This window comes from Anopheles maculipalpis, chromosome 3RL (assembly GCF_943734695.1).
Source record: "Anopheles maculipalpis chromosome 3RL, idAnoMacuDA_375_x, whole genome shotgun sequence".
NCBI lineage: Eukaryota > Metazoa > Arthropoda > Insecta > Diptera > Culicidae > Anopheles > Anopheles maculipalpis.
Genome location: NC_064872.1, coordinates 87,166,579 through 87,192,755, shown reverse-complemented (window position 1 = coordinate 87,192,755; position 26,177 = coordinate 87,166,579). Strand labels below are relative to the sequence as shown.

Sequence of the window (26,177 nt, the reverse complement as noted above, 5' to 3'; positions counted from 1 at the left end):
GTGGTGTATTGGTGTACTTTTGTTGAAGTATTGCTTATTACACGATATTCTTTTTAGTAAGAATAATCTTTTTTTTGTATAGAATTGTATAAAGTGTTTAGCAATTGAAGCACTTTATTAGCTGTGTTCTGTTTTGCCAAATAGTAAATAATTTAAATCCATTTTAATTTTAATAACATAAATCATAATTCTGTCTACTCACATTATGCTTAACTACTACTATGAACGATGCATTCGAACAGCATAAAGCTTTCGAAAGCTCTCACTGGTGAAAGCTTGCGTGAAATATTTCAAGCAATGCGCAAGTTTGAACTACGAGTTATTTATTAAATTTTTAGTAGTTTGCCTAATATTTAATTGTTTTCTAATTATTACAAATTCCTAATAAAAACTTTTGGTTTACATTTTTATCTTTGTTTTGTTAAATATCAATTTATTCACAAGAAAGCTCGCAAAGGACAGTGCACAATCATTTACGGAATTTTTAAGATAAAATTCAGCAGTACATGATAGTAGGCTTTGAGTTGTATACAGATTTCCATTCCACGCACAAAATTGTTCACGGTTACATATAAATTTTCGTTATCATAGTTTCCGTCAAATAGTTACACAATTTGAAATCATGAGTGATACTCCTGCCCATCTCCCGGTCCCAGTACAGAAGAAAAGCCATCGGATTCAAGTTAGACTACCACCACCAGAATGTAAGTTTGCACAGATTCTACATAAGCTGCGCAGATACTAACATTTGTTCCATTCCAGCAAGCCAAACTGAACTTCAAACTCGAAGGAGTAAAACAGTTAACGAAAGTTCCCAGTCAAACCTTGGCGACTCGCAACAGGTGGGCATATTGAGAGGTGTATCTGCTTACACGAAACAGTACCGGGAAAGGTAAGAGACTTGTCTTAAAGGTAAAAACATTCCACATCCATCCCATTCCCATTATTTCCAGGGACGACATCTTAAAACACCTTGCCGTCGTTTATTTGTTCACTATTCTTAAATCACCCCCGCACTGGACACCGGAAACATTTGGTGAAATAGTGGAGCTGGAGTCGACGATTGCAAACACAACGCTCGAGTCACGATTGCCAATTGTTCGAAATGATAAAACGTACAACATTCATCTCTCAAGCACACTCTTCAAGGGACGGTTCGTTTTACCACCGGAACGTACGGTCAACTCGCAGCTAAACGTCCACCAAGCTCTGGCCCGCATCAAGCGTGGTAAAGCTGCAATATGGAGGTGTGATTCATACTTCTTTCTCATCCGTCGTCTCGTAACTGGATGGTACTTTTACACGATCAACCTACAGGACAAACCGGTACTAATGTTCTTCAGCTGTGCCCAGTTGATGGTGAACCTTGTGCAGGAGTCCTACGGATGTAATAAGCATTCGAAATACTTCCTTTCCAACATTGTACTACACTCGGTGCAGGAAGATGACGTGATCAGAATTGTGTGGAAGATGAAGCGAAGCTGCGGTATGAAACTGAACTCACCAATGGAAGCGATCCTGCACGGAAACGTTTGCTTGGTACGGCCCAGCTTGGAGCGATCGCTTGAAATCAGTCTTAACGTGCTGGAACGGGCAGGAAACGATCAGAAGAAGCCACGATCGTGGGATAATAAGCTACTAAATGGATGCTTCAAACGAATCCAACTGCACTGGCAAGTGGCAGAGAAGATGGCTGCATTCGTGCGTGATAAAAGCAACCCGAGCTATACTGTTGGAGGGTATGAAATAATCTGCCGAACTGCGGCGATAGGACACCGTCAGAGGAAACATTTTGAAGAGCTGGTCAACTATTTTCTTGCTTCCTGCGCTGCATTGCTGGTTGTTGGGCTGGATTGTTGTTTTCTGTTCTGGTCAAGGGATAACTTCATCTACTGGTTCAGCCCTTACCGGTACAGTTGTCTACTGGAGAAGCCCGAAATTCTTCAATCCCGAGCTTGTTTCGTACTCATGACGAACGCCCTCGCTAAAGCATCGACATCGCTTTACGAATATCTCTACGAACTTGGTGTTTTCCCTGATCATACAATTGAATTGCTGCCGGTGCGTGTCGATGATCGAACGCCACACGCTCCGCTGCCCGACGAAGATGAGGATTCGCTTGATCAGGAAGGTTTCACCATCCCGCCCGCTAGTGATCGAGGTTGGACGAACTTCTACTCGCCGGAACTTCACACTCCATCCGAGTTGCGGTTAGCAAGACAGATGCTCGATATGGTGTACCGGACGGCGGAAGATCGGTGCGACTGAGCAGCAAACTGGTAAGCAGTATCCAATTACACCACATTAAAACGGAATGATCACCTCGGCTAACCACAGCGCTTAATGGTGTAACATGATCAGATGTGCGAGCAGATTAAGATACAAAACGTTTCGATTGATGCGTTCGATAATGTTTATTAAATATAGTTATGTATGTATATGTAGTTGTACATTATGTGAAGCAACAGAAACATGGCGACAAGTACTAGCACCGTGTTCTAGAGTAGTAGATACGACTTTTGAGCTTAGTTCCCTAGCTGATTTGTATCGTTCGCTAAGTATATACACAGAAAAAGACTAATAATACACACTCGAAGTAGAGTAGAAGGATCGCTGGAGAACGAGAAACGTCGAGAGTTTCCCTCCTCAAATGCACCTTCGATGGGTCAATACTATGCTGTTGGTTTCATGATGTAGATTCAATTCCAATTCTCTCGTGTTGGAATGTTTGTGCGACTTTTAAGAGCTACGGCAATTGTGGTTGAGATCTTTCCACAAAGGGACACAGCCAGTGAGGACCAGTGTTTACGATGATCCGACGCTAGCACTGTGCGTTAGTAGCATCACATCCTCGGGTAGTGGATGCCGCTTGTACTGCCGTTCGGTTACGAGGAACACGACCAATCCACCGTACACGATGTACAGCAAACCGATCGTGTTGATCAGAACAGCTTGCGGTGGTAGGGCAGAGTAATTTGGTCTGTAAAGAAGGAGAAAATTTCCTTATATATTTCGATCATTTGCGCGCAAGCAGCGTAGAATAGTTCGTACACCGAGAATATGGCTTTTTCCAGCAGCCCCAACAGTGCCGCAGCGATGGCCATTACGAATCCAGCTACTCCGAAAAACACGTGCACGGGCATATAGGTTGCTCGTAGCTGCTCACGTACGCCCGGAAACAGATATGCCACGAACCCAAAGACGTACTGCAGGACAGAGAAGATAGACGAGTTACTAACGGACTTAAAGCTAGTTGAAAGCTAGTAAGAGCAGTACAGTACCTGCAGCGAAAACAGTATCACCGCGGACAATCCAACCCAAGAGTGTAGCGTGTACATGTTCGGGATCGGATTCGGTTTGGCAAGGTTGTGCGAATCGAACACGGCCACCAATGCCACCACGGTAAAGATGAACGCTGCACCGTGTATGGTGGCGTGCGTAATCTTGAGTGGCTTCTTGCGAGCGTAGCGGAATCCACGGTAGATCAGAATGGCTGCGAAAAGTAAAGATGGTAGAGCTCGTAATCGTAACGCAAATTCTCTCAATCTTCTCGCTACTTACAATTTCCGTAAAGGAAGATCATGCCGACTGACATCAGCAGTGGATGCCAGTTGAACTGTATCGATGGGCGGGATGACCAACCAAGCCCGTTCAGATGAATACCGATCCAGCAGCTCACCAGGATGATGATCGTGATGCCAACCAGCTGCGTCACGAGGTACAAGATCCGGAAGTTGTTCAATGCTGAGGGTGGCGGTGGGCTGTTATCCATGTTGTTGCCGATGGGACTTGTGTGTGCACTGAGTCTCAGCTAGGGCTTGTATTAGACGCGTGTAATCTGTAATTAGAGGTGTGGTGGATCAGATATAGGAATCGTGTATCATTTATCAATATCACGATAACGTAACACTTTAAACCTCGAAAGTCAACATTAACGCTAATGTACCAAATGTCTTAAAAATCATATCTAGTTCTGTAAAACTCAAATGTTTTCGAAAGGGTTCGATCTGATTGCAATCATACCATACACAATACGTTTCGGATTGCGTTAAACAATAAACATTCAGACCTGGCGTGAGTGGAACATCAACACCAACCACCCAAGGCAAAAACTGTAAACAGTGCACTTTTGATTTGCCGTTTTGCTTATGAACGCAATTCCATCAATGCACTTTAAAGCGCAATAACGCAAACACAATACCGTTCCACTGACTCACCGACCAACTACGAACGGGCACGATATTGATTGAAGAACGTTATTATGGGGCTGGAGATCACGTTTTATACTTGCAATGCAATTAGGCCAGCCATAGTGGCTTTAATGTAATCGCATAAACAATCTGCTATCGGAGTTGCAGGAGAATCCTGTGCGGGACATTCGTATGATAGGACATAGGAAGTCAATATTGTCATAGCGAGTGCCAAAAAGTTTTACTTAGAATGTTTAAAAAAATCTTACATTAACAGGATTTTTTTTGGGGGCTGAGTGTTTGATTAGCCGCTGCGCCTAAACTTATGCAAATTATGTATTCATTATCGTTGATCATCTGCTGAGTCCTTGGGGACAAGTTATTTAGTAAAAAGCTAGATACATTTTCTTCTTGCTTCATCTACTCAACATTCTTCAAAATACGCGTTTGACTTCCCTGAAGCAGACGCTGATTTACTACCACGATAGTGAACGGCTGTACAAATAGCTTATACGGCTTATCTATCTATCTTTTCCGTACACTCTTCACCGGGGAGATAAAACAACAAACGACATCGATAATGGCAACTAACATTTCTAGAAGCTTTCTTTATTACCCTAATGGTGAGCAATAATTGATTTGATCGATCGTATTGTCTGTTCTGTGCTGTTCCCATCCGATTCGATTAGCTCCATTCGGACACAAAATTGACTGTCCAAGACTAATACTTTAGAAAGCAACCTTGAGCCTTCGCGTACCAACTATTCATCCCACCATGTGCAAGGTACCGTAACGGTGTCACTGAGGCGAGAGATGTACGCCTCACCTGGTTCGTCCTTGCCCTTGCAGCGGCTGCCTTCCCGGTAAGTGGGATTTTCCGGTTTCACGAGACTTCAAATCCGGCGTGTTCGATAACGATAATCAGATAACATTCTTGGTCTTCAAGCAAACGGAACGTTCACGTCTCTTCGCTAACAGGAAACGTACCTAACCTAGCCACGCTTGCGCTTACGTCAACCGTACGATCCACTAGAGCCGGAGATGGTTGGATGATAGGTTATTATTCCACAGTGCTTTACGGTCTCAAGGTTTCGAGCCGAAATGAAGAAAAATTCGGTGCCGGCGGATTCATCAAAAGGTGTGGATATAAATTAAGTCACTTTCACACATTCGACTACGGAAGGACATACGAACGCATCTGTGTAGTTTTGCAATCGGATGGATCGATTTCCAATGCCGGCGGTGTCCATTGTTGGAGTTAATGAAGCATTTTGCAAAACAGATGAGAATTTTACTAATTTTTCCTTTGGCACAAACGGCACAACGATGGTCGTAAGATTTAACGCATACCATGTGTAATTAAGCTTATTTCAGATGCCTCATACAAAACAATCAATCAAAGAGGGTTTATTTGGTGCTTTAATGATGTTAAAAAATAATAGTTTAGGATAATTAGACAGCTGTCAGCTAGCAGCTAAGTATCCCCAAATAAACACTTTTATCTCTACCCCTTGGCTGGTGTTTTTACCAGCTCTCATTATTTGGATATTAGAGCTTCCTTTGCCTGGCGCCTTCCAAAAATTTGCAACACATTTACATCAATTAAACAAACACTCGAAATTATTCTTTTGAAGTTAAACTTTTCTTTTGCAAATGTTGATTTTATTTGATTTCTTACGTCCCATCCACTTTCTCCACACGGAAAAGCAATTAATTTCCACCGTCAGGCGAAAGTAACCGTAACGCAAAACATTCCTTCCATTTCAATGCCAAACCAGACGCACGGGCGAACAAATAAAATAATTGACCGCACAGCATTCGAATCATACGCACGCCTTACTCGCTCCCCACCAGAAATACTTTGGCTGCGTTGGAAGGTTTTGCCATTTTCTAAGCAAAATATTCAGTGTGAAAATTTTGCATCTTTTTTTCAAAAGCCAACGTCCACAAATAGCCTACAAAAGCCGCAAGCACTAAGGGCCCGCACACACACACACACACACACACACATACACTCACTCACCAATCGAGGTTAGTGGCGCTTTAATTAATTCAAACTGACTCAATTTGACCGGTTCCTGGTCAAAAGGTCTAAAAATAACGCTTTGCCACATGTATGTCCTTTCATGCAAAATGTAACAGCCACGCCACGGTACTATGTTTATCGATTTTATGTTTTTTGAACCATTTTCATTCAACCGTTTTTTTTTTTTTTTGCTTGTGCGTGTTTTGCCGGAGCGTGTCCTAACCGTCGGGTCACACAAATGCTCACGTTCCACACGTCATACGTGAAAGATAAGGAACACTCGTGAGGTTGATTTGTTGCTTTCTAGACATTTTTTCCTCGTTTGGCTGCTTCTTCCATTTCGCCACTCAACACGTTACAGATTCTTTCACGTACTTTCCACGCCTCTGTATGTGGGAGTGGGTGGGAGGATCTCTCTTGACATTGGGGTTTCGTTTTTTCTGGCTTGCTGATAATTCTATTTTAGAGTGTGGAGAAATATTACTAGACGATGAGTGATTATCGGGGTGAAAGAGAAGTAGCTTAAGGGAAACTGAGAATGGCTGATAGAAAATTAGTAAAGACATTATGGCTAAAGTGTCAGCGCCTAAATATATGCGCCAGGAACGCTATAGTTTGGTGCTATGTTATATTAGATATTGGTGCCGGTCTGATGGAAAAGACGACAGCGGTGCCGAGCTCAACTCAGCAGGACTGTGAAACGAATACCTTCCCGATCGTTCCCCCGTAATATGAGGGCTGAGTGTCTAACTGCATCGTATCAACAAATCAAGTAAGTCATTCGATGGCTTGCATGACCTACCGGGTCGTTAAGTCAAGGAAAAATATTTTCAAATCGTTTCATTAGAAGAATTCATTGAACATCTTCTTCTGCTTGTTTAGCTTTAGCTTTCGATGACCTTCGAATGGCTTTTTCCTGCCATTTCTGGCTTCCTTGACTAGCTTACATCAGTAGCTAGATAGTTCATGTGGAAGCTTTACCCATGTAAATCCCGGATAGTCCGGAAATTTCTAGCTAAAGAACAACAACAGGATCTACTGAATCTTTGGTATATAATAGCCAGCCTGAAAACATGATGGGTATCATCCTTAACTGTAAAATTTACTGTTTGTATTAGTTCTATAACCTATTCCTGTTGTACTCTATCCCTATCTTATCTTTGATGGTTTTGGCTCACCTTCGGGATGTAAGCCGACGCCTCATACACATCTCGCCACTTCATACTAAAAGCCTAGTTGCTTTACGCTTAACAGTGACGAATGCGTTACGATTATAGTAAGCGTTACGGAGTGTACGGTGATACAACCATTTTCTATAGCTTTTTCCCTGATAATTTGTTCTACAATTTATGTACAATGCAATTTATGCATGAATTTTATGCTCATCACACATCAAATTACAATAAGAATTGCAGTTAAATGTAACGATTTCAGACTTTGACTATGAATTCTATTTGTTTTCCTCTCTAGAAACTTTTCAATCTGCACACTTAACCGTGTAACATTCCCATCCGATACAGCTACCTATACCGGCGCTCTTGCACACCCAACCTAACCCCCTGCTTCACAATTGAACGTCTCTTTTTTACTCTTCAAACAAACGTACAAAACCGTGACATTCATCCAGCGGGCCATACAAAACACGCACCTTGCGCCGCTATACCGGTCTTGTACGATAGTAAACCCTCAGGCTAAAGCAAACCAAAGCGAGAAAACAAAAAACAACCCTACCGTACAACACATTCAACAGTTTTCTCACATCCACTTGCGGTACGCGGTTAATTCCGGCTCATTAAAACGTAAACGGTACTGTGTGCGGAAAGTAAAAAATCCATTCCGTCTTTCGGCGACACAATCAAGCTTTTTCTTGCTGAAAAATAACAACAAAATGCACACATACGCCGTTTTTCCTTGACCCAACCACAACAACGACGTCCCACGTATGTTGGGACGCGACCCGTCTGTAGCGGCTTCTAAGCTAATGGCGCAGTCCCATGAGGGACAGAGACTTCGGGACAAGCGTGCTCAATTTAGCAGGGGATTGATGGGAAAGCTTAATCGCTTTTCTTGCATAAATAATGGGAAAATAGTGAGAAATGAGTAATGTCCAACACGCAATGCTAGGTGAAGTGGGTAATACTAATAAAAGCTTTTCTTGATAATAACAAGAGGGTAAGAAAAGAAAAAACAAATCTAAGAAGAGCATCATACCGAAACAAAAACAAACAACTTGTTGAAGGAGATGTTAGAAGATAGGTGGTCGTCCAGCACAATAAAAAGCTCACTTTAGCTCAAGACTCCAAAAAGAATTAAAGGAAAAACATAAGTCACTCTTTATTCTCAATAACCCGGTGAACCAAATAGAGGGGAAAGGTTTGTGAAAAACTTTTCCCAATCGATCACTACAAAACCATCTGGTTCATCTGTTGCATTATCTCTGTCACGGACACGCACACACACACACAAACTGGCTCACACACGAACGTTGGAAAAGCTCCCCTTATTTAGAGAGTGATGGAAAATTCATTAACCGAGACGATGAATGACACACAGACACACATGCACGTTTGCTCATTTACAAGACGATTTGGCATTTTTCTTATTCTGGCTGTGGAATGTCAATTAAACATTCTTACAGTTCGGTAGTTCCGATCTTCTACCTTGGAGCAGTAAACTACAGCTTTCTTGTCACAGGTACACTACAAATTTGGTAAACTCCCTCCTCACCATCTGGTACGCACACACAACGGTCAAGCACAATGCATCAGAAACAGTTAAACAGCTGTAATAAAACGGGATGATGGGTGGCCATGCTGCCGAACTAACCCATTACCTTTTTCTGCTGCCCCAAATAACACACCGTGCCTTGGACCCGATGGGATATCCGTGTAGGAAATATAGCGAACGCGAAACGTTACTCGACGGACCAAGGCTGTATACTGGAGAGCGCCACGTACTTGGTGCGAAGCTGCAAACCATCTGCGAATAGAGTGGGCAAAGATACGCGCTGCCTGGCTGACTCGGGCAGGGGTTGATTTATTCAGTGGGCAAAATTCACCCCTCCCCACATTACTGCCCACATAGAGTGCTAATATGGCTGCGAGAGAGAGCTTCGCTGATAATGCGGCACGCGCGTTACAAGCTTTTATTAAACGCCACGATCGTATGGGAGCGAGCGAGATGGCGAGAGAGAGAGAGAGAGCGCGAAAAAGAGAGACAATTTTCATTGGGGTTTTTCTCACTCTCAAAGGTGCGTGACGCTCCAACAGGTACAGTACGTAGCGGAAATATGGCAACACAAGGAAGAGGAGGGAAAATTGGTTGCTTTTGCTTCTTTTCAGATAGTGTCTCATTTTTTCTTCTTCACCAGTGTATCTATTTTTATTATTTATCTTTTTTTTTTTTTCTAGAGCTATCTCGGAGGTTTTTACCATTTTCCATGATTTAAAATTTGCTTCAAATTTTTTCAATCTCTAAAACCCATTTTTTACACTTTTACATTGACAAACATGTTGCAAGAAGATAGGTAGTCTCAGTTGTTGCATTCCTTGAAGAAAAAGATTGTGAAAAGAACTCTTTCCGTTACGTAATCGTTAGCGACTCAAAAATGGCAATAAGATAGCTTCATATCTCAATAGGAAATATCAGCCTTGTTATCTACGACACCACCTTTGCACTTGCGGCACTTCTTCCACACACTGATATCGATAGACCAAACGTCTGCCAACAAGTTGCGCTTGTAATAGATAATGTTTCAATGCCCTATTCTACTCGCTATCTCTTGGATTATTCATTTCCTTCCACAATATCTTTGCCCTACCGTCGGTAACCGGACCGGAAATATGTTTCACAGGGTTTGGTTGGGTGATGGATAGGGATGTAATCGTTGGGGTTGTTCAATAAGTTTGTGTTGATAATTCCGATTAAATAATTTCAATTCCTAGTTTAATCTAACCTAAAAATAATTCAAATTGAATGTTTGAAGAGCCAAGAACTTTCTGCAAAAATGTATGCGTAGCTTATCGCAACAACATCCAGCACTGTTTAGATAGGTCTACCAACGGTGCTGTATTTAAGTAGAGCCTGATGTCTTGGCTTGTCTGCTTTAATTTATAATGTTTGACCTACAATCGTAATATTTAACGGGCGCTATCTTTTCCTGCTTACTCTGTTCCACTACAATGTTGAACCTTGCTGCACTGTACTTAGAGCAACACTATGCTGTACTTTCAGTGACAGACAAGTGCAAATTAAGTGCGATTTTGTTGTTGCAATAATCACGAGCTCCTAAAAAAGACATACGACTTAAGCATCCGCGTGAATCGAAGCATGGCGCTTTGGCACTGGGCGACTCCTATCGTACGTAGCTCGTGGCGGTTGGTACGATGATGCTGATAATTCTGCACACTTTTGCGACTAATTTTAACTTAATTTAACTTGAAAAGAAACGGATAAATTTGTAGGATTTGTAAGCCAAATATACCATTACAATGTGGTTCAGTCGACGCCGCCGTTGGAATTGCGAAGTTATGTCATCTAAGGTTTTAAAAAGTGATACCGATATCCTCAGCGGAGTCAACGTATTCAATGTCTTTTAATATTTCGAAGCTCTTGCATGAGATTTTGAAGAGCAGATTTTTTTAGATTTTCCACTCGATTCGAACCGCTGGAAACTCCAGAGGATCTGTCTATATAAATATAGATATTTACGGGGACGTTGGTGTTTCTCCATCCCGCTAGAATAACTTTGGACTATGTCGTGAACCAAGTGTTGGGTAAAACTAGAATTGGACTTCATTGGATTCCAGTCATCCGATTCTAATGCTTCCTTTAGAGCACTTGTGACATTTTAAGTTCTTTCTTCACGTTGAAACGTACACACAATAGCCCGACAACGACAAGTGATGTATTTTTTAAGCGCATTGGTTTAATTTATTACCGGTTCGTTTTGGAATTGAGGGGAAACGTGAGGAAAAGGCGGAAGAGGAGATGAACACAAATAAAAAGAAAGGCTCCAAATGAAAAACAACTCAAGAGAACTAGAGGAACGGTGCTAAATTATGATGGGTGACACAGACTAAGAATGTGGAAACACTATGTACATATCAATTCGTTTCTCCATGGAAATAGAGAGAAAGAGAGAGAGAGAGAGAGAGAGAGAGAGAGAGAGAGAGAGTGGTGAAACCTCTTCGCTTTATGCTGCCAGTCTGCCCTATGTCTGTCTGCTACCAAAACGTCTGTGTATTATTAAGAGACATGCCTCCCCGTTTTGCTTAGTTTGGGTGGTTGGTAGAATACGGATTATGGTGTACACAATTAAGCGACCACAACATGTCATTTTATTATCATTTCTTGTCTATACCAAACATTCTCAACCAAAGGTTTCTTTTGGGCCGATTTTAGGGGATAGACGAATGGGGTGTCTCTTTCTCTGCTGTTCTGTAGGGAAGGTCAGTAGTAGTGTGTATTATGAGTGTGCTCTGCGATTACTTATGGACAAATCATAATTATAACTTTAAAAAACAATGCAATACAATACAATACATTATCCTCATCTTCATCATCATCATCGTCATACATTACAATATTCTATTTAATACTATGGGCTCAATCATATGCTCATGTTATACTCCGATTCTCTTTTTTTCCTCCCTGCTCTAGGATAATCACCAATTTCCGTTAAAATCAGATGTGGATACTTAGAAAAGGAAAATAACGCTTAAAACGCCTCTACTCTACTACTAAGAATGAAGAGCGATTTAAACTGATATTTCGTCGAGAGAAACCGGATTCTCTACCACGCTTGTAGATTATTCTCTCGCTTTCAGGCAGACCCAGTAGTGTGGATGGGAGGCAAGTACGGATTTCATTTCGTTCACATCACACACGGACAATATATGCGTTAAATTTATTTTTAAAAAAATATCCGCAAACAACTACTAGTAGCTTCTGAGGGACTAACTAACTAACTGCTACTGTTTGCTGCTGCCTTTTCTATTTTTTCTTTTGCTGTTAATTTAACGTCTTTCTTTTCCCTTGCTTTGTTTGACTCTCCTAAAACAAGCATATTTAATAACTTATAACAGAAGCAGGAAACAAAAACCTTAACAAAAGATCTTTCTTTTTCCATTACGACAATCCAAACACTGTTGAAAATGCTCTCTTTTTCTCTTCGTTTCACACTATTCGTTCGCTTTCGATTCGCTATCAATGGACGGTCGGCAGCCAACCAGCAAAGGGACTGCTGAAAGCAGTGGCGAGACTTCCTGACCTTCTGTACTTCATAAATATTAGTTAGTTAGTCAGTGCCGCCCCTCATAGGTTCGAAATGGAGCGAGTGTCTTTCGAAAACACGAACACAAGGAAAACGCATCATTAGATAAGATTACTTAAAACGAACACAATACATACTACTCTTTAACGGCTAGTACTTGGTACAATGAGGAAGAACGAAATAAACTCTAGCGGGAAACAGAGAATGAAAAGAAAACAAACCAAACAAACAAGCAGCTACTAATTTTGCGACACACTGCAACGGAAAACAACGGCGAAAATGATGCGAAACAGCAACTAGTAGTAGTTAATCCGGAACAGTCATATTTCGCCACCGTAAGCTTTCTATTCCTTCTTTTTAATGTGTTTTTTGCACTTAGGGAAGAAAAGGGAAATTTAACAGGTTTTATCAGGTCAAAAACCAAAAACCAATGATCTACACAACACAGCCAGCTTCACTGTCCAAATGTTGCTAGAAGATGGGTGATTTGTAGGCATGATTTTTTCACCTGATAGTCCTCAGCCATCGTTTCTGGCATACATTTCGGTACGATTTTCGCACAAAGACAAACCGGACAGGAGAGGAGATGGGTAAGGAATGCGAGAACTCAAAAGCCCTGAAATTAATCGCCCAATTCATTACATATATAAACATATATATCCTATTATCCTGTCTCCGTTACTATCCTGTCCTCCTGGATCTGAGAACGATGAAGCTTTTGTTGTCGTTTTTTTTTGCTCTGCTTTTTGAGATGCACTAGGCGAATACGGTCCTTCTCCTTCTCGGGTTTGGTCGATCGAAAGGGACTACTCACAGTATGCTGCTTGTTGCTTTCTTGCTAAGGTCTGCTGCTAGTTCCAGTTTTCAGTTTTCACGTTTCTTTCACAGCTCACTTTTTTGTCGGTGTACCGCGCTGGGTAAGGCTTTCGAACCGCCGGAAGGTGTAGTTGATAAACACCCAGTCCTTGAGCACTTCGCCTTCCGGTTGTGGGTGGGCGGCTGTGTTTAGGGGAGCGAGAGAAAAAGGAATCGATTAGAAGGATTCATGCCCGATGGTGTCAGGGATCGCTCACAACACTTACGTATCTCTAGTGCTACGTCCGGAAAGTCGTCAAAGTTCGATGTATCGTCGATCGAGCGCACTTCCACCGGGATGGCCGCCGGTCGCTCCCGTATGTGCTCCCAGTCAACACCGCGGAAGAATTGCACTAGCTTCAGATCCTCAATTCCTCGCTGCGAGCCCAGTCTGTGCCGATTGGAATGTGAAAGAAATTACTTTTAAAAAAACTATTCTGTGTAGAAACTTTGACAAGAATAACACAGGACCGAAATCACGATCAATCGGATTCGAATCTTTCTTGTGTGACCTATCAATTACAACCAACGTCCTCACGTACCGTCGTTCAGCTTCACAGCAAAATTTCACTATCGTATCACGGGCCTCCTCCGAGATTGGTGTCTCCGGCGGAAAGATGAGTGTTTCCCGCCAGTTCATCACCTTCCGGTACGTGTCCTGCGGGTTGTCCGAGCAGAACGGCGGATAACCCATCAGCATCTCGTACATAATCACACCGAGCGACCACCAATCACAGGCTGGCCCGTACCCCGTCTGCAGAAACACTTCCGGCGCAATGTAATCGGGCGTACCGACCGTACTGTAAGCCAGTGCTCGCCGATTCCGTTTCCAGCTTTCGGCTCGCCGCTTCGAATCCATCGGGCTTGCACAGGTGCCGATAAAGTCGGACGGTTTCGCTTGCGACAGGTCACGGTAGAAATCGGTACGGTGCGATTTCTTTAGCCCCGTGCACAGCCCAAAGTCGGACAGCTTTAGGTGGCCGCGTGCATCGAGCAGCAGATTGTCCGGCTTAATGTCACGGTGGATGAAGCCGAGCCGATGAATCGAATCGATCGCCAGGGCCGTTTCGACGATATAGAATTGTGTACATTCCTCGGACAGGGTGTCCTTTTTCATCAGTAGCGTCATCATGTCGCCACCTGGGAGGAACTCCATGATCAGATACAAATTTACCGAATCCTGCAAATATTAAGGGGAATTAAAAGAAGCTTTTAGTAAGGACAAGCACATCCCCCCGGAAGTGATTTGGATTTTGATCGAACCTGAAAGCTGTAGTACATCTTCACCACCCACTGATGGTCAGCCTCTACCAGGACGTCCCTTTCTGCCCGTACGTGCGCCACCTGTTCCTTCTCGAGCATGTCCGCCTTCCGCAGCACCTTCATCGCGTACACATGCCCGGTGTCTTTCTTCTGCACCAACCGTACCTCTCCGAACGCACCCCGACCGATCACCTTGAGCGCTTCGAAATCTTCCACACCGAGTCGGGACCGTTTGAGGCGCAAAAATTCCGTCTCCTTCTGGGCGTGCTGCATCCGCTTCTCCTGGCGCTGCGATTCGGACAACGTTTCATCCTTCAGCGATGCTTCCAGCTTTGCCTGGCGCTGTTTCCGTTCGCCGTGCTGTGTGATCAGATTGCTGTAGTAGTTCTCCAGCGTCACCTTCGCCTTTGTCGCCTTATCGAGCGTGTGATCGCTGAAGCGAACCGTGTTATCAGTCGCCGTCATGCCGCTGCCTGTTAGTGGTGGTGCGCTGTTTGCGCCTTCCGTTTCTAAGCCGTGATCGTGGAGCCTCTCCCGGGGAGCCGCTCCGTCACTGTGGTTGATGGTATGGTGTCTTTGTACGGACAAAGCGGATCCGTTTTTCCGTCAAACCGGATTGTGCAAGGCCTACAATAAACGAAAATGATGCTTTAAACATCAGCGTGCTTTTGGGGGTTGGGTGTAGGAGCAGCGTGTTCTGATTAGAGCGTGTCATTGATTTCATATCTACTTCGATCATTGCTTTCCCTTCCGTCGCTAAGCAATCCCGGGTGTGTCGATCGTCACATTGCTTGCTGAGAATAACAACACCCCACGGGGTAAAGCATACACGAAAGGGAACATAAATTGACAATGGAGAAACCGCGTTCGTGTGGGGAATAAAAGTGAAATTCCAATCTGTTTTATGGTTTGACATGCAAAACAAAAAACGAAAACCGCAACAACGAATGCAAATCTAAACCGCGTGTATGAACTTTTTGGTGTGTTTTTGCTGACGACAGTTTAAGCTGCATCATGCCTTTTTTTCTCTTTCGATAGCCAACCGTCGACAATCTAGCAGCACGTTATTTGTGCTTGTCTATTCTGGGGATAGGCGGATTCACTCGTACTGCAACCAAACGAATGCATTTCTCGTTGCAATTCTTCATGCAATAACGGACCAGCAATAAAAAACAAAAAAGAGAGCTTCGATGCTTTGATGGGCTCGAGCAAACCCGTTCCGCAAGTTGTGGGAGCGAAGACAAAGAACGTACACCATCACACACAATGGGGGTTTTTGTTGAGTTGGGGCTTCTGAAGTTCGATAGCGTTGAGGACACGCCGGATTGAAGGGTGATTTTAATGACACCCTGCTTCTACTCCTTCTGCTTCTTGCGCCTCTCTTTGCTGCCCTTTATAATCCTTTGGCACGTGTTTCCCTTTCGAGGGATTTATGTTTTGAAGTGCTTGTTCGATGTTTTTGCTCCGTGTAACATCATTTTGCCATTCTTTTTACGTCATGCCTTTAAAAATAATGCGTTTTAGAAATTATTCTCCAATATTCCAAGTCAATGCTCGAAAAAAACATAACCGGAAAATGGTTGCAGCAATTACACACTTCGAATGGGACCAACGGTACGGTGCATACTGCACTTCATTCAGGCAGTGCAGGAGAAAAGGGTCAACCTGAGATGATGATGAGTGGTGGAAAAAGCACGCGCGCACTACAAAACGCTGGACTATGTAGCCTTACTCTATACTGTGACATGGGGTGACACCACACAAGAACCCCACTCTTTTGCAACTTGTTGGGAGGGGGGGGGGGGGGGGGGGGTGTTGTGGTGTATTTTTATGTAACGGAGTAAAGAAAACTGCCAGAACCATAATGCATCGTCGTAATACAGTACGAGCATAGGCTATTACTACTATTCTGTCGCGAGAAATGAAGTGAGGAGCTCTTTTCCCATTTCTCTTCTCCAGCTTATTCGTCTTGTCATGTATTTTTTCCCACCGTCTCCTGGGGAGGAAAAAAAACGTTGCCATCCTACTGGACAACCGAACACAGGGTGGACAGTAGGCGTAAGGTAGGGTGGTGGGAGACCGAACCAGCCAAACATACGCACTTGGGTCCCGTCGTTCGTGATGATGCAAAATAAATAGAAACGCTCTACGCAAACAACATATCACATCATCGCGCAATAAACCACATTAGGTGCACACGCACGCACGACTGCAAATACACACACGCGCGCTCGTTCGCGTACACTACTAGTTAATACGCGGAAGCAGCACCTTTCGCAGAAGCTGTGACTGTGTTTGTTTTTTTTTTGCCTCTCAAACTATTATTATTATGCAAGAACTTTTCCACGGTCCCGCGAGGAAACTTGCTGCACAGCACTCGGGGACTTAGTTTTTTTCGCGTAGAGTTGGTGGAAAACCATCGATTGCTTCACCTGTCGATTCTCTGCACGTCGCCTTCGTCCGAACGCTTCCGCTCTACGGGTGGTCCAGCCGCTAGTGCACTGATTTTCTTTCACTCCTAACCCTCCCCGTCCTGAGCTGAACAGCAGACAAGGGGACACTAAAACGGGGCACATACAATGCAACACACACACACAGGCCGCGTGTACGCGCACCACCTTTCGGGAAAGACCACGGTACTACTACCTTCTCCCGTACTCGCTGATGACGATGGCGATTGGTTGGTGGCGCCCGTGTGGAGTGGGTGGAGCGGGTGAAAGAGGACGTAGGGCCAGGGCAGCACAACAAACGCACGCACGACTCCACTCGCACACACACACTTCCTTCCCTAACGGGATTTCCACTTCCCGAGCGAGCGTTTAATTTCGCTTTCCAGTGCTGCGACGAGAAGAGAAAATGTATTTACGTACACTGTTGTGCTGAAATTTCTTTGTAAATTAAACCACCGTCTGGCAGGGCCTTGCCCACAATACGGGTCGAATAACAAAGTACTCTCTTTGCGTCATATTCGCGATGATTTACACTAGTAAGAGCAGCACAGCTAGCTGTTGCATCCTCCTACCCAACGCCAAACGTTATGGGGCTGACTGTGGAACAATGATTGACATTGGATGAACACGGTGCATAGATGTAGTATTTTTAATTCAATTAGGATTATCAAACGATTTGCGTATCAAACAAGTTTATACGGTAACTTTTTTGCTTTGTTTCTAGAGCTAAAACACTTAAAAACTATCATTGTGAGAATGTCAAATTTGCAACATCATCACACCGTATACTCACTCACTCTACTCACCTTGACCTTCAGTTGATTGACGTTGCAGTAGGTCAAAAACATAAACAAACACTTCTCATCTGCACCAGTTCCAGGATTTTTTCCTGTAATTTCAATTAAAACGCTATCTCTCAGCACATTCAGCAGCATCACGATGGAAAACATACTGGAACCGAGCAGCTCCGACGACAATATGCCGACGGACAGCAAGAAAGATCTCCAATCCTTACTTTCGTCGGAAGACGACTTTTTCGACCCACCGCCATCAACAAGCCGACGTGACTCGTCCGGCAATGAAGATAAACCCGATCTGCGGACAGAATTCGAAGACATCATACTGCCAGAGATGGGACACGACAACAGCGTACTGTTGTCGGTAAAGGAACCGAAAGATCGGGAACGTGAAAAGCGCAAAGAAACGAAAAGCAAGCGAGAGCTTGAGGAAGAAGAACTGGAAAAGATGCAGTGAGTAGAAGGTTTCACTCAAACACGAATGAATAATTAGCACTGAGTTTCGTTTCTGTAGGGTGCTCGTTTCAAACTTTACCGAAGGACAGCTGGATCGGTACGAGATGTATCGACGTGCTGCATTTCCCAAAGCGGCCGTAAAGCGTCTCATGCAGACCATTACGGGCTGTTCAGTTTCGCAAAACGTTGTGATTGCTATGTCCGGTATAGCGAAAGTATTCGTGGGGGAAGTAGTTGAAGAGGCACTGGACGTGATGGAACGGGCTGGAGAAACTGGTGCCATACAACCGAAGTATTTACGAGAGGCAGTACGTCGATTAAGGAACAAAGGACACATCCCAACCGGACGGGGACATAAGCAATTTTTCAAACTTAATTAATCATGTATAAGTGTGTAGAATATAGTTTGGGTCCATTTTTGCATAAAAATGGTTGTTTTACCGGGTTTTATGAATCGTTCCGTACTGAATGGATGACAAAATATAACGGCGTGAATCACTGTCTTTCTAATAACCTTGCACGTGTCACATCTCTTTACCCGTCATGTGTACACCTTGTTCTTGTAAGATGTCAAAAATCTGCAACAAAAAAAGCTGAACCGCATCATTTTCGGTGCGGTAAACATTTCCCAATATAATCGGAATAAATAAACCTAATTTCGGTGAAAACAGTACGAGGCATACGCATTACTTTATCCTCTGTGTGCTCCTGCCGTGATTTGTAGCCAAAATGGTAAGTATACTCCACACAAAGCAACATAAACGACAAATGCTCGCTCCGCAGTACCCGCGCCAGGTTATGGCGTCGGCGGCATAAGCGCCTGCCAATCGCCACAAACATAAATCTATACATTTTGTACACTTACTTCCATGTCAAATTTCCTATTTTTTCCAACAATTTCAGACGATCGGAAAAAACAACAAAATGATCCAGCTCCTGAACTACAGGGTGCGGATCGTACTGCAAGACTCGCGTACCTTCATCGGCACGTTCAAAGCCTTCGACAAACATATGAACCTCATCCTGGGGGACTGCGAGGAGTTCCGTAAGATTAAGCCGAAAAACACCAAACTGCCAGAGCGCGAAGAAAAGCGTGTGCTCGGGTTCGTGCTGTTGCGCGGTGGTAATATCGTGTCGCTCACGGTTGAAGGACCCCCGCCACCGGAAGAGGGCCTTCCTCGGGTACCGATTCCCGGTGGTGCTGGTGGTCCAGGTATGGGACGCGTCGGAGGTCGTGGAATGCCGGCCAATATTGCTGGTGTTCCGGCTGGTTTGCAGGGACCGGTGCGTGGTGTTGGTGGACCATCGCAACAGCATATGGCACCGGTGGGCCGAGGACAGCAGGTATCCGCCCCACCACAGATGCGTCCCATGATCCCGGGAGGACCACCGCCGGCCATGATACCGGGCGTTAATCCAATGGCAGGAATGGGACGTGGTGCACCGCCGCCGATGCGAGGGCCACCGCCCGGAATGATGCGTGGTGGGCCACCGACCAGGCCGTACTAGGTTACGGGCAAATAGAATTAGATTTTATTCTCTTTTTTTTTCTTTTCTCCACGAACACACACACCTTTCACCCTTAATAAAAGGGTGTTGAAAATAATAATATACAAATTACGGATCGTTGCTATCCCTTTTCATGCGCATGTATATGCAACGTTTGAAATAGCGAATAAAAGATAAAGGAATTTCGGATGAATTTTCAATCAAACCAGACGTGTTGCTTTATATTAATTGAAATAAGACTTCTTTTAGATTTGTAAAACTAAACTCGGCACGAAAAAGTCTGACGGAATTCGGGCATTTTACTCATGGCGTGGATGAATTCAAACTCCCCAATATTGCCATTGTTCTGCAGATCGATTTCCTTGAGAAGCTGAAACATATTTAATGAAATTAATGATTTGCAGTAGGAAATTCCTCCCAGACTATCTTACCAATTCAGCTATGCTCATTTTTTCGTCCTGTTCCAACCGATCATGCTTCGTGATCCGATCACAAAGCTCCAGAATGTCGTCCTTTGTGATGAGATTGTCATTATCAAAGTCTACAGAAAAATAGTGACCGTTCGTTAATGTAGAGCGCAGTGTAACTTCTTCTCCTGGTACGACAACCACATGCACTCACCATACATCTGAAAGGCCCACGTTGCTTTCACCGCTAGTGGACACTTTTCCGAAAGCACACTAAACAGATCCAGCAGATCTTCGAACGAGAAACAATCATCATGCTCGGACGAAAACACGTGCAGCATACGATCACGGAAAGGATTATGCTATTGGGAACACATTAAAAAAATCTCCAATAAATATACCATTCGTCTCTCTCACTGTCTCTTACCTTTAACTGAGGAAACAAATTAACCACATCCTGTTCCGGGAATCGTTTAGTAAGCGAAAACTGACGTCCACCTTCGAGAAGCAGAAACTTTTGCAGGATAAAAATGATTTCCGACTTACTAAGGTATGTTAGCTCGGCATACTCGGCCAGCTGCTCGTTCGTGATGATGCTCGTTTTGGAACCCATCTCGCGTTATTAACATTCAAAAAAGCGGAACGGCAGCGATAAAATCAATTAGAATCAATAAAGCGATCTTCTCGAGCGGCCGCCCTCGCGGTGCTTAGAATCAATTCTCGTTCAATGTTCAATGACCATCACAAAAAACACCCCCATCAGTTTGTTGTATTTTTTATTCAACGCTTTTTTTAGATTGTCTTTAGAAAAACTAAAAACGTCCCCAACTCTTAGTACGGTTTCGCACGGTGACTAACGTGCAGCTTTTGCTTCAGACTATTACTGGCGCTATTGATGATACCCGCGGTGGTTGTACTGTCCGACCCGTCGCCATCCGTCCGACACTTCCAGAGCGTAATCAAACCACCTTCACCCGTTGCAATCAGATACTGGTCCTGAGGGTTTTGTTTGAAGGAGAAAATAACAATAAAAGAGAACATACGAACAGACGATGTGTAAAAAGATAAGGAACCGAATAGTGATAACGGCTGGATGGATGGATAGCAAAAAGGGATGGGGAAACTACTTCTGGCGATCGACGACGACTGGCCATGCGGCATGCAGGAGGAACGGTAGAAAAAAAACACTTAAGCAAAGGAAGTTGATGACGAAATAGTAATGGATGCGTTTCGACAGGGTTGAGGAGTACCTTTTCGTTGTAGACACTGGCGCGAACAATCTGTTTGCTGTTGGTAAACGATCGATCGGGAAGCAAGCACTTGTTGTCGTACCTTAGCGTCCGTAAACAATCTTTGCTGTAAAGTACAACCAAGAGTGGGACTTCTTTTCCATCATTTCGTTCAATTTGCAAGCATAATTTTACTTACCCTTTGTTAAAGTTGGATCCTGCCAGTACAAAAAAGTTCCCGTTGCCGCAATTGTGCGTCCCGACCACGTTACAATCAATCACCGAAGTACGACGCATCGCTTCGGTTATCTTTTCTCGGTTAAACAGTGCCACGCTGTCCTGACTTTTTACATCGTACAGATGCAGATCGTTTGTGGTTGTTACACACGATATTAGATCCCGTCCTGTTGGGTCGGTGTGCCAGTTAATGGAATCGACTGCCGTTTCCACGTTGTAGCAGTATTGCATCGCATCGTCTTCGGTTAGTTTCGAAATGTCGAACACATTGATCAACCCATCCACACTGGCACTGGCAAACAGATCCGGATTGGTTGGATGAAAACGAACGTGCGTTATATCGTCACTGTGACACTCCCAGTAACAACCAAGGTATGATCGTTGGCGTATGTCGAAAAATAGCAGAAAACTATCGCCATTTTTCTGTACCTCACTCGAAGCACAGAGCACACGATCGTTTTGATTAATATCGCACGACGAGATGGTCTTTTTCAAACCCTCGGAAGTATCTGAAAAGGGAGAAGGAATCTTTTTCATACTGGGACGCCAGTAGCCAAAGGGTTTTTACTACCTTCGAAACGATGCACCTCGGAACCGTTTCGTACATCGTACAGATGCACATCGCCATCCTCCGTACAGCACACCAAACTGTTCGGATCTCCATTGAAGAACTTTACGCCACGGATTCCGCTTTGAAACCGTCCCAGCGATCCATTTTCAAGCGCAAGTTCACCACTCTCCCGCACCCGGTAAAGTTGTAACTCTTTGCGTGACAAACCAACGGCCAGTGTGTCGTATTGGCAAGATTGGGAAAGGTGTAGCCCACAAGTACGCTTTAGTGAGGCAGCAATTTCCGACGACGGTGATATTTCTTGCTGAAACAATTTGATTAACTCTTTGCCGGTACACGAATCCGCATCCGGGACGGGTGATTCTTCGTCCGAGCTTTGAGGATCTAGGAATTGAAAGGGATGTTTGGTGTAAATAAAAAGAAGAGGTTCTCGGTAAATTTATGGGGTTTGGCTACAAACCTTCAAACATAATGCCGGACTTGATGCGGAAGGGCCGAACTTACAGTGCTACCGGTAATTGTCGTTGTTTTGTTCAAAAGATAAACATTCTTCACTACGTTGCACGTGCCGGCATACGCTTTGACAGTTCCCAGAAATCAAAACAATTGCTTTTGTGACGTCATATCACGGGGCGTTCAGCGTGCGATTGCGGCAAAATCAGCGTTGGAACAGCATAATTTGTAAAAATTTATGTAGATTAATCTTGCTGCTTGTTATTGTGCTTTGATTCAGTGTGGTTCTGATTGTTATATGTTGCATAAAGTGTTTTTTTTCTGTCCTGTAAGCATCTGCCATTTTTGTTATATGGGTTGTCAATAAAACCGCTTGGCGCGCATTTCGCTGACACTGTCGATTGTTTACTTCGACCTGCGTTAGTTTTTGTGTTCAAACGGGCGATCAACTTCCACTGCTTGATTCCAATAAAAATCTGGCTCAAATTGGACCATGAGTGAAACGAAAGTGGTAATTAACAGTGCCAACGATTTGCTGCTGCTCGGGGATGCCATTCGCAAAGTGCCGCTCAAGGAAATAGCACAGACCTCGCTGAAAGGACTTCGGCGCCAGGAAAGCGATATCGATTTGTACGAGTTTCTGTTTACCAACATTATACGCCACTTTGAACCGCGCGAATTTGAGGCGGAAGTATTGTGTGCCATACTACCAGAGTTAGTTGGCTATTTGGAAAAGGTATCCTTTGCCGTTATGTACAACAAGTGCTTACTATACGCGCCTAATTTATTTACTTTCCTTGTAGATACAATCAGAGCTGCAATCGAGCTCCCTTTCATGTTTCTTCGTGGAAAATCTCATCCTTTTAGTAAAGTTGGCCAACGTGCTGCTGAAGCTGATCGAGTATCTGTCCGAAAAAGAAGAACAATGTCAGCTGCTTCGATCGCTCGCAATTTTTCCAGAATATCTGGTACGCTGTTACACGATAGTTCGAAAGCACTTTTCCACAATGGCAAACGAATCCGAGGCGCTCGAAACGATGAAAACGCTGTATGCCGTGTGCAAAAAGCTTTTGCTAGCGTTTCTGGAATTGCTCTTCCCACGGGAAGCATCCGGGCGCAATAGTAACTACTTTCGGGCAATCGATTACGGTGCGCAATACGATTGTTTGGAGAAAGGTACGTACATTTTTGGGTGTTTGAATGGGGAGTAAAATCTAACCGCGTACAATATTCTACTGCAGTGTGTATCCTGTTGGCTAATGTGGGCAATGAAATCAGTCCAATCGATTCACTGCTAGCGTGCGACGTGTGGAAAGTGATCGTGAAACTTTGCGCCGAACACGTGGAAGAATCCTTTACCCACGGTAGAACTGCCTGGCTGGATGAGATTGTGACGATCCTGAATAATAGCATAAGTGCCTCGTATTTGGATATACGGACCAAAAATGAAACCACGAAACAGAATACGATCGCGTTAAAATTGAACGCTTTTTTCCTGCGAGCAATGCTAAAGATATTGACGCTTTCCAAGCATCACGTGGCAGATAGCACGTTTTCCTCCATCATACGAAGCTTGCTCGAAGTGAAAACTGGCTTGCGGACTAAAGCGATTTGTAAAGAATTGGCTACTAGCATAGAGCAATACATACACATCGGCTATATGGCGATCGTGGAGCATTCTTTCCGTTCGAAATCGTTCGCAAAGGTAGGACAATTTTCCGTGGAACCTCACGTTAGTTCCAACTTTTCTTAAAGTAAGTTCTTTCCAACAGGCTTTAACCCAGTACGACTGCAGCACACAGGAAGAAATTTATTCCTTTTACTCCCTGATGATGCACATAGTCACCCAACTCCTTGCAAACACCAACGATAATGGTCTGCTATTACTATACTGCAACCGGCACCATCTTCTGCAGCACGTATGCAGCCTACTGAAACGATCCGATTCCCTGCTCTACACAAACCCCACACTGTACAAACAATTGTTTGTGCACTGCTCAGCACTTATCCTGATGGGTGTACGTGTGAAAAACCGAGCTGCGCAGAAAAAGAATGAAGAAACGCTCGTTCGAATGATCCTCCAAGATGAGCACTACTACACCGCTCTATTAGGAATCGATCTTTGGTCCATATTTGTTCGCTACCATTCGATCCAGCTAATGTACGCTTACTTCCTTTTTTGGAAGAAAATCAACGATCACTACTCGATCTTCATAAGCCGCCCGAAACAGGTGTACGTACGGCAGGTGCTACGTAATCTGTTCGTCTTTCTGCCGGCCACCCATAAAGAAAGGATAATGGTCACCTATCCTACTACCGACGCTGTGAACGATCGCTTATGGGCTGCTTTATGGCCTTTAACGAAGGAAATAGATGAGGCGAAGAGGAAACAGTTCGAGGCGGGCTTAGCAAACCGTTTGACACAGAAAATTCAAGCATGGAAAAAAGCACCCAGTAATGTTAAAACATTCTACGAAGTGTTCACATTACTTACGATCACAGGTGTAGCGGCGAAAGAGATCGAAATGCCTCAACTAAAATGGAGTAAGATCATGAACACATCTTCCGCTTATAGTATATTCGACGGAATTGAACGAAATCCGCGCGTGTTAAATTTAAGTACATTGCTAAGCTCGAAAAATATGTCAGCTCTAACCGAAGCCGCGCCGTTTGTAAAATTTCAAATAGCAAAGCTAATAATGGCGGCGAACAGTGGCAGCATCCTTCCTATAGTAAATGGACAGAACATGCTTGAGGGGCTGCTAAAAGACAAGGTACCGCTCGTAAAGGCGTACGCCTTTCACGTACTGCGCAAACTAAACGAGAGCCGGACGTCTATGGCACAGGAACTTCTCAGCAAACAGCCTCACCTGCGAACACAACTGACCCGTTGGCAAAGTAATAATACGACCACAAAGCTTCCTCCGTTCAAACAACCCTTGTCTGTTGCTGTGGTGCATCGCTGTTCCAAGCTGAAAGTTGATTCATCCGAATCCTTAGGCAGTCTTATGCATACGATTAACAGTCAAGTAAGCGAACTTTTTCCCGACAATGATGATGGTGACGATCTGATTCAGGACATCGATGTGGACATGTTTGCTGATGCCGGTTTGCTAACAAAAAAGCGTAAGTTTGATGCAACGAGTGTCGAGGATCGCAGTGCCGGTGGTAGCACGGCGGAGATTAACCTATGCCTGAAGGAAATGCAGAATCACGCGGTTCGACTGGAACGGGTAGCGTCCACTCAAGCGGGCCGCCTGCAGCCATCGCAGAAGGGACAGCTGCAAAGCATAATCGCTTCACTGACAAAGGTGTTGGACAGTTGATAGAATAGGCAGGTGCCGGAACTATATGCCGTAAATATATGTATTTTTTTTATTAAATGACAGATCAAATTTAGTATTAGTAAAGGATAGGAATAAAAATTCTCTCTTTTTTTAGTTAGATATACATAATTCGC

General features: G+C 44.0%; 9 protein-coding genes across 9 annotated transcripts in view; 5 read left to right on the top strand and 4 right to left on the bottom strand.

The window, feature by feature from the left end:
* The window catches only part of LOC126562569 (protein lifeguard 1-like), a 400,503-nt gene that overhangs the window by 340,191 nt on the left and 34,135 nt on the right, over nucleotides 1-26,177 (top strand). The window lies entirely within an intron of this gene.
* On the top strand, nucleotides 623-2,268 carry LOC126562115 (uncharacterized). Its single transcript, XM_050218537.1, has 3 exons — nucleotides 623-704; nucleotides 763-892; nucleotides 954-2,268. Exons 1-3 carry the CDS (start codon nucleotides 623-625, stop codon nucleotides 2,266-2,268), a joined length of 1,527 nt encoding a protein of 508 aa, XP_050074494.1.
* LOC126562856 (plasma membrane ascorbate-dependent reductase CYBRD1) lies at nucleotides 2,806-3,782 on the bottom strand. Its single transcript, XM_050219448.1, has 4 exons — nucleotides 3,562-3,782; nucleotides 3,282-3,493; nucleotides 3,052-3,206; nucleotides 2,806-2,980 (listed from the first exon to the last, which is right to left on the bottom strand). Exons 1-4 carry the CDS (start codon nucleotides 3,770-3,772, stop codon nucleotides 2,806-2,808), a joined length of 753 nt encoding a protein of 250 aa, XP_050075405.1. The 5' UTR covers nucleotides 3,773-3,782.
* On the bottom strand, nucleotides 13,367-15,183 carry LOC126562228 (serine/threonine-protein kinase tricornered). Its single transcript, XM_050218673.1, has 4 exons — nucleotides 14,609-15,183; nucleotides 13,888-14,525; nucleotides 13,573-13,736; nucleotides 13,367-13,489 (listed from the first exon to the last, which is right to left on the bottom strand). The coding sequence occupies exons 1-4, from the start codon at nucleotides 15,071-15,073 to the stop codon at nucleotides 13,380-13,382; spliced, it is 1,377 nt and encodes a 458-aa protein (XP_050074630.1). The 5' UTR covers nucleotides 15,074-15,183; the 3' UTR covers nucleotides 13,367-13,379.
* On the top strand, nucleotides 17,988-18,740 carry LOC126563002 (transcription initiation factor TFIID subunit 11). Its single transcript, XM_050219608.1, has 2 exons — nucleotides 17,988-18,308; nucleotides 18,370-18,740. Exons 1-2 carry the CDS (start codon nucleotides 17,998-18,000, stop codon nucleotides 18,689-18,691), a joined length of 633 nt encoding a protein of 210 aa, XP_050075565.1. The 5' UTR covers nucleotides 17,988-17,997; the 3' UTR covers nucleotides 18,692-18,740.
* On the top strand, nucleotides 18,982-19,823 carry LOC126563034 (small nuclear ribonucleoprotein-associated protein B). The gene is made up of 2 exons (XM_050219641.1): nucleotides 18,982-19,043; nucleotides 19,215-19,823. The coding sequence occupies exons 1-2, from the start codon at nucleotides 19,041-19,043 to the stop codon at nucleotides 19,818-19,820; spliced, it is 609 nt and encodes a 202-aa protein (XP_050075598.1). The 5' UTR covers nucleotides 18,982-19,040; the 3' UTR covers nucleotides 19,821-19,823.
* LOC126563100 (calcium and integrin-binding family member 2-like) lies at nucleotides 20,080-20,840 on the bottom strand. Its single transcript, XM_050219716.1, has 4 exons — nucleotides 20,655-20,840; nucleotides 20,442-20,589; nucleotides 20,252-20,361; nucleotides 20,080-20,190 (listed from the first exon to the last, which is right to left on the bottom strand). Exons 1-4 carry the CDS (start codon nucleotides 20,838-20,840, stop codon nucleotides 20,080-20,082), a joined length of 555 nt encoding a protein of 184 aa, XP_050075673.1.
* On the bottom strand, nucleotides 21,059-22,734 carry LOC126561133 (WD repeat-containing protein 89). The gene is made up of 5 exons (XM_050217078.1): nucleotides 22,725-22,734; nucleotides 22,265-22,693; nucleotides 21,656-22,202; nucleotides 21,478-21,583; nucleotides 21,059-21,223 (listed from the first exon to the last, which is right to left on the bottom strand). Exons 1-5 carry the CDS (start codon nucleotides 22,732-22,734, stop codon nucleotides 21,059-21,061), a joined length of 1,257 nt encoding a protein of 418 aa, XP_050073035.1.
* Nucleotides 23,211-26,043, top strand: LOC126561614 (uncharacterized). The gene is made up of 4 exons (XM_050217874.1): nucleotides 23,211-23,453; nucleotides 23,521-23,893; nucleotides 23,959-24,422; nucleotides 24,490-26,043. The coding sequence occupies exons 1-4, from the start codon at nucleotides 23,211-23,213 to the stop codon at nucleotides 26,041-26,043; spliced, it is 2,634 nt and encodes an 877-aa protein (XP_050073831.1).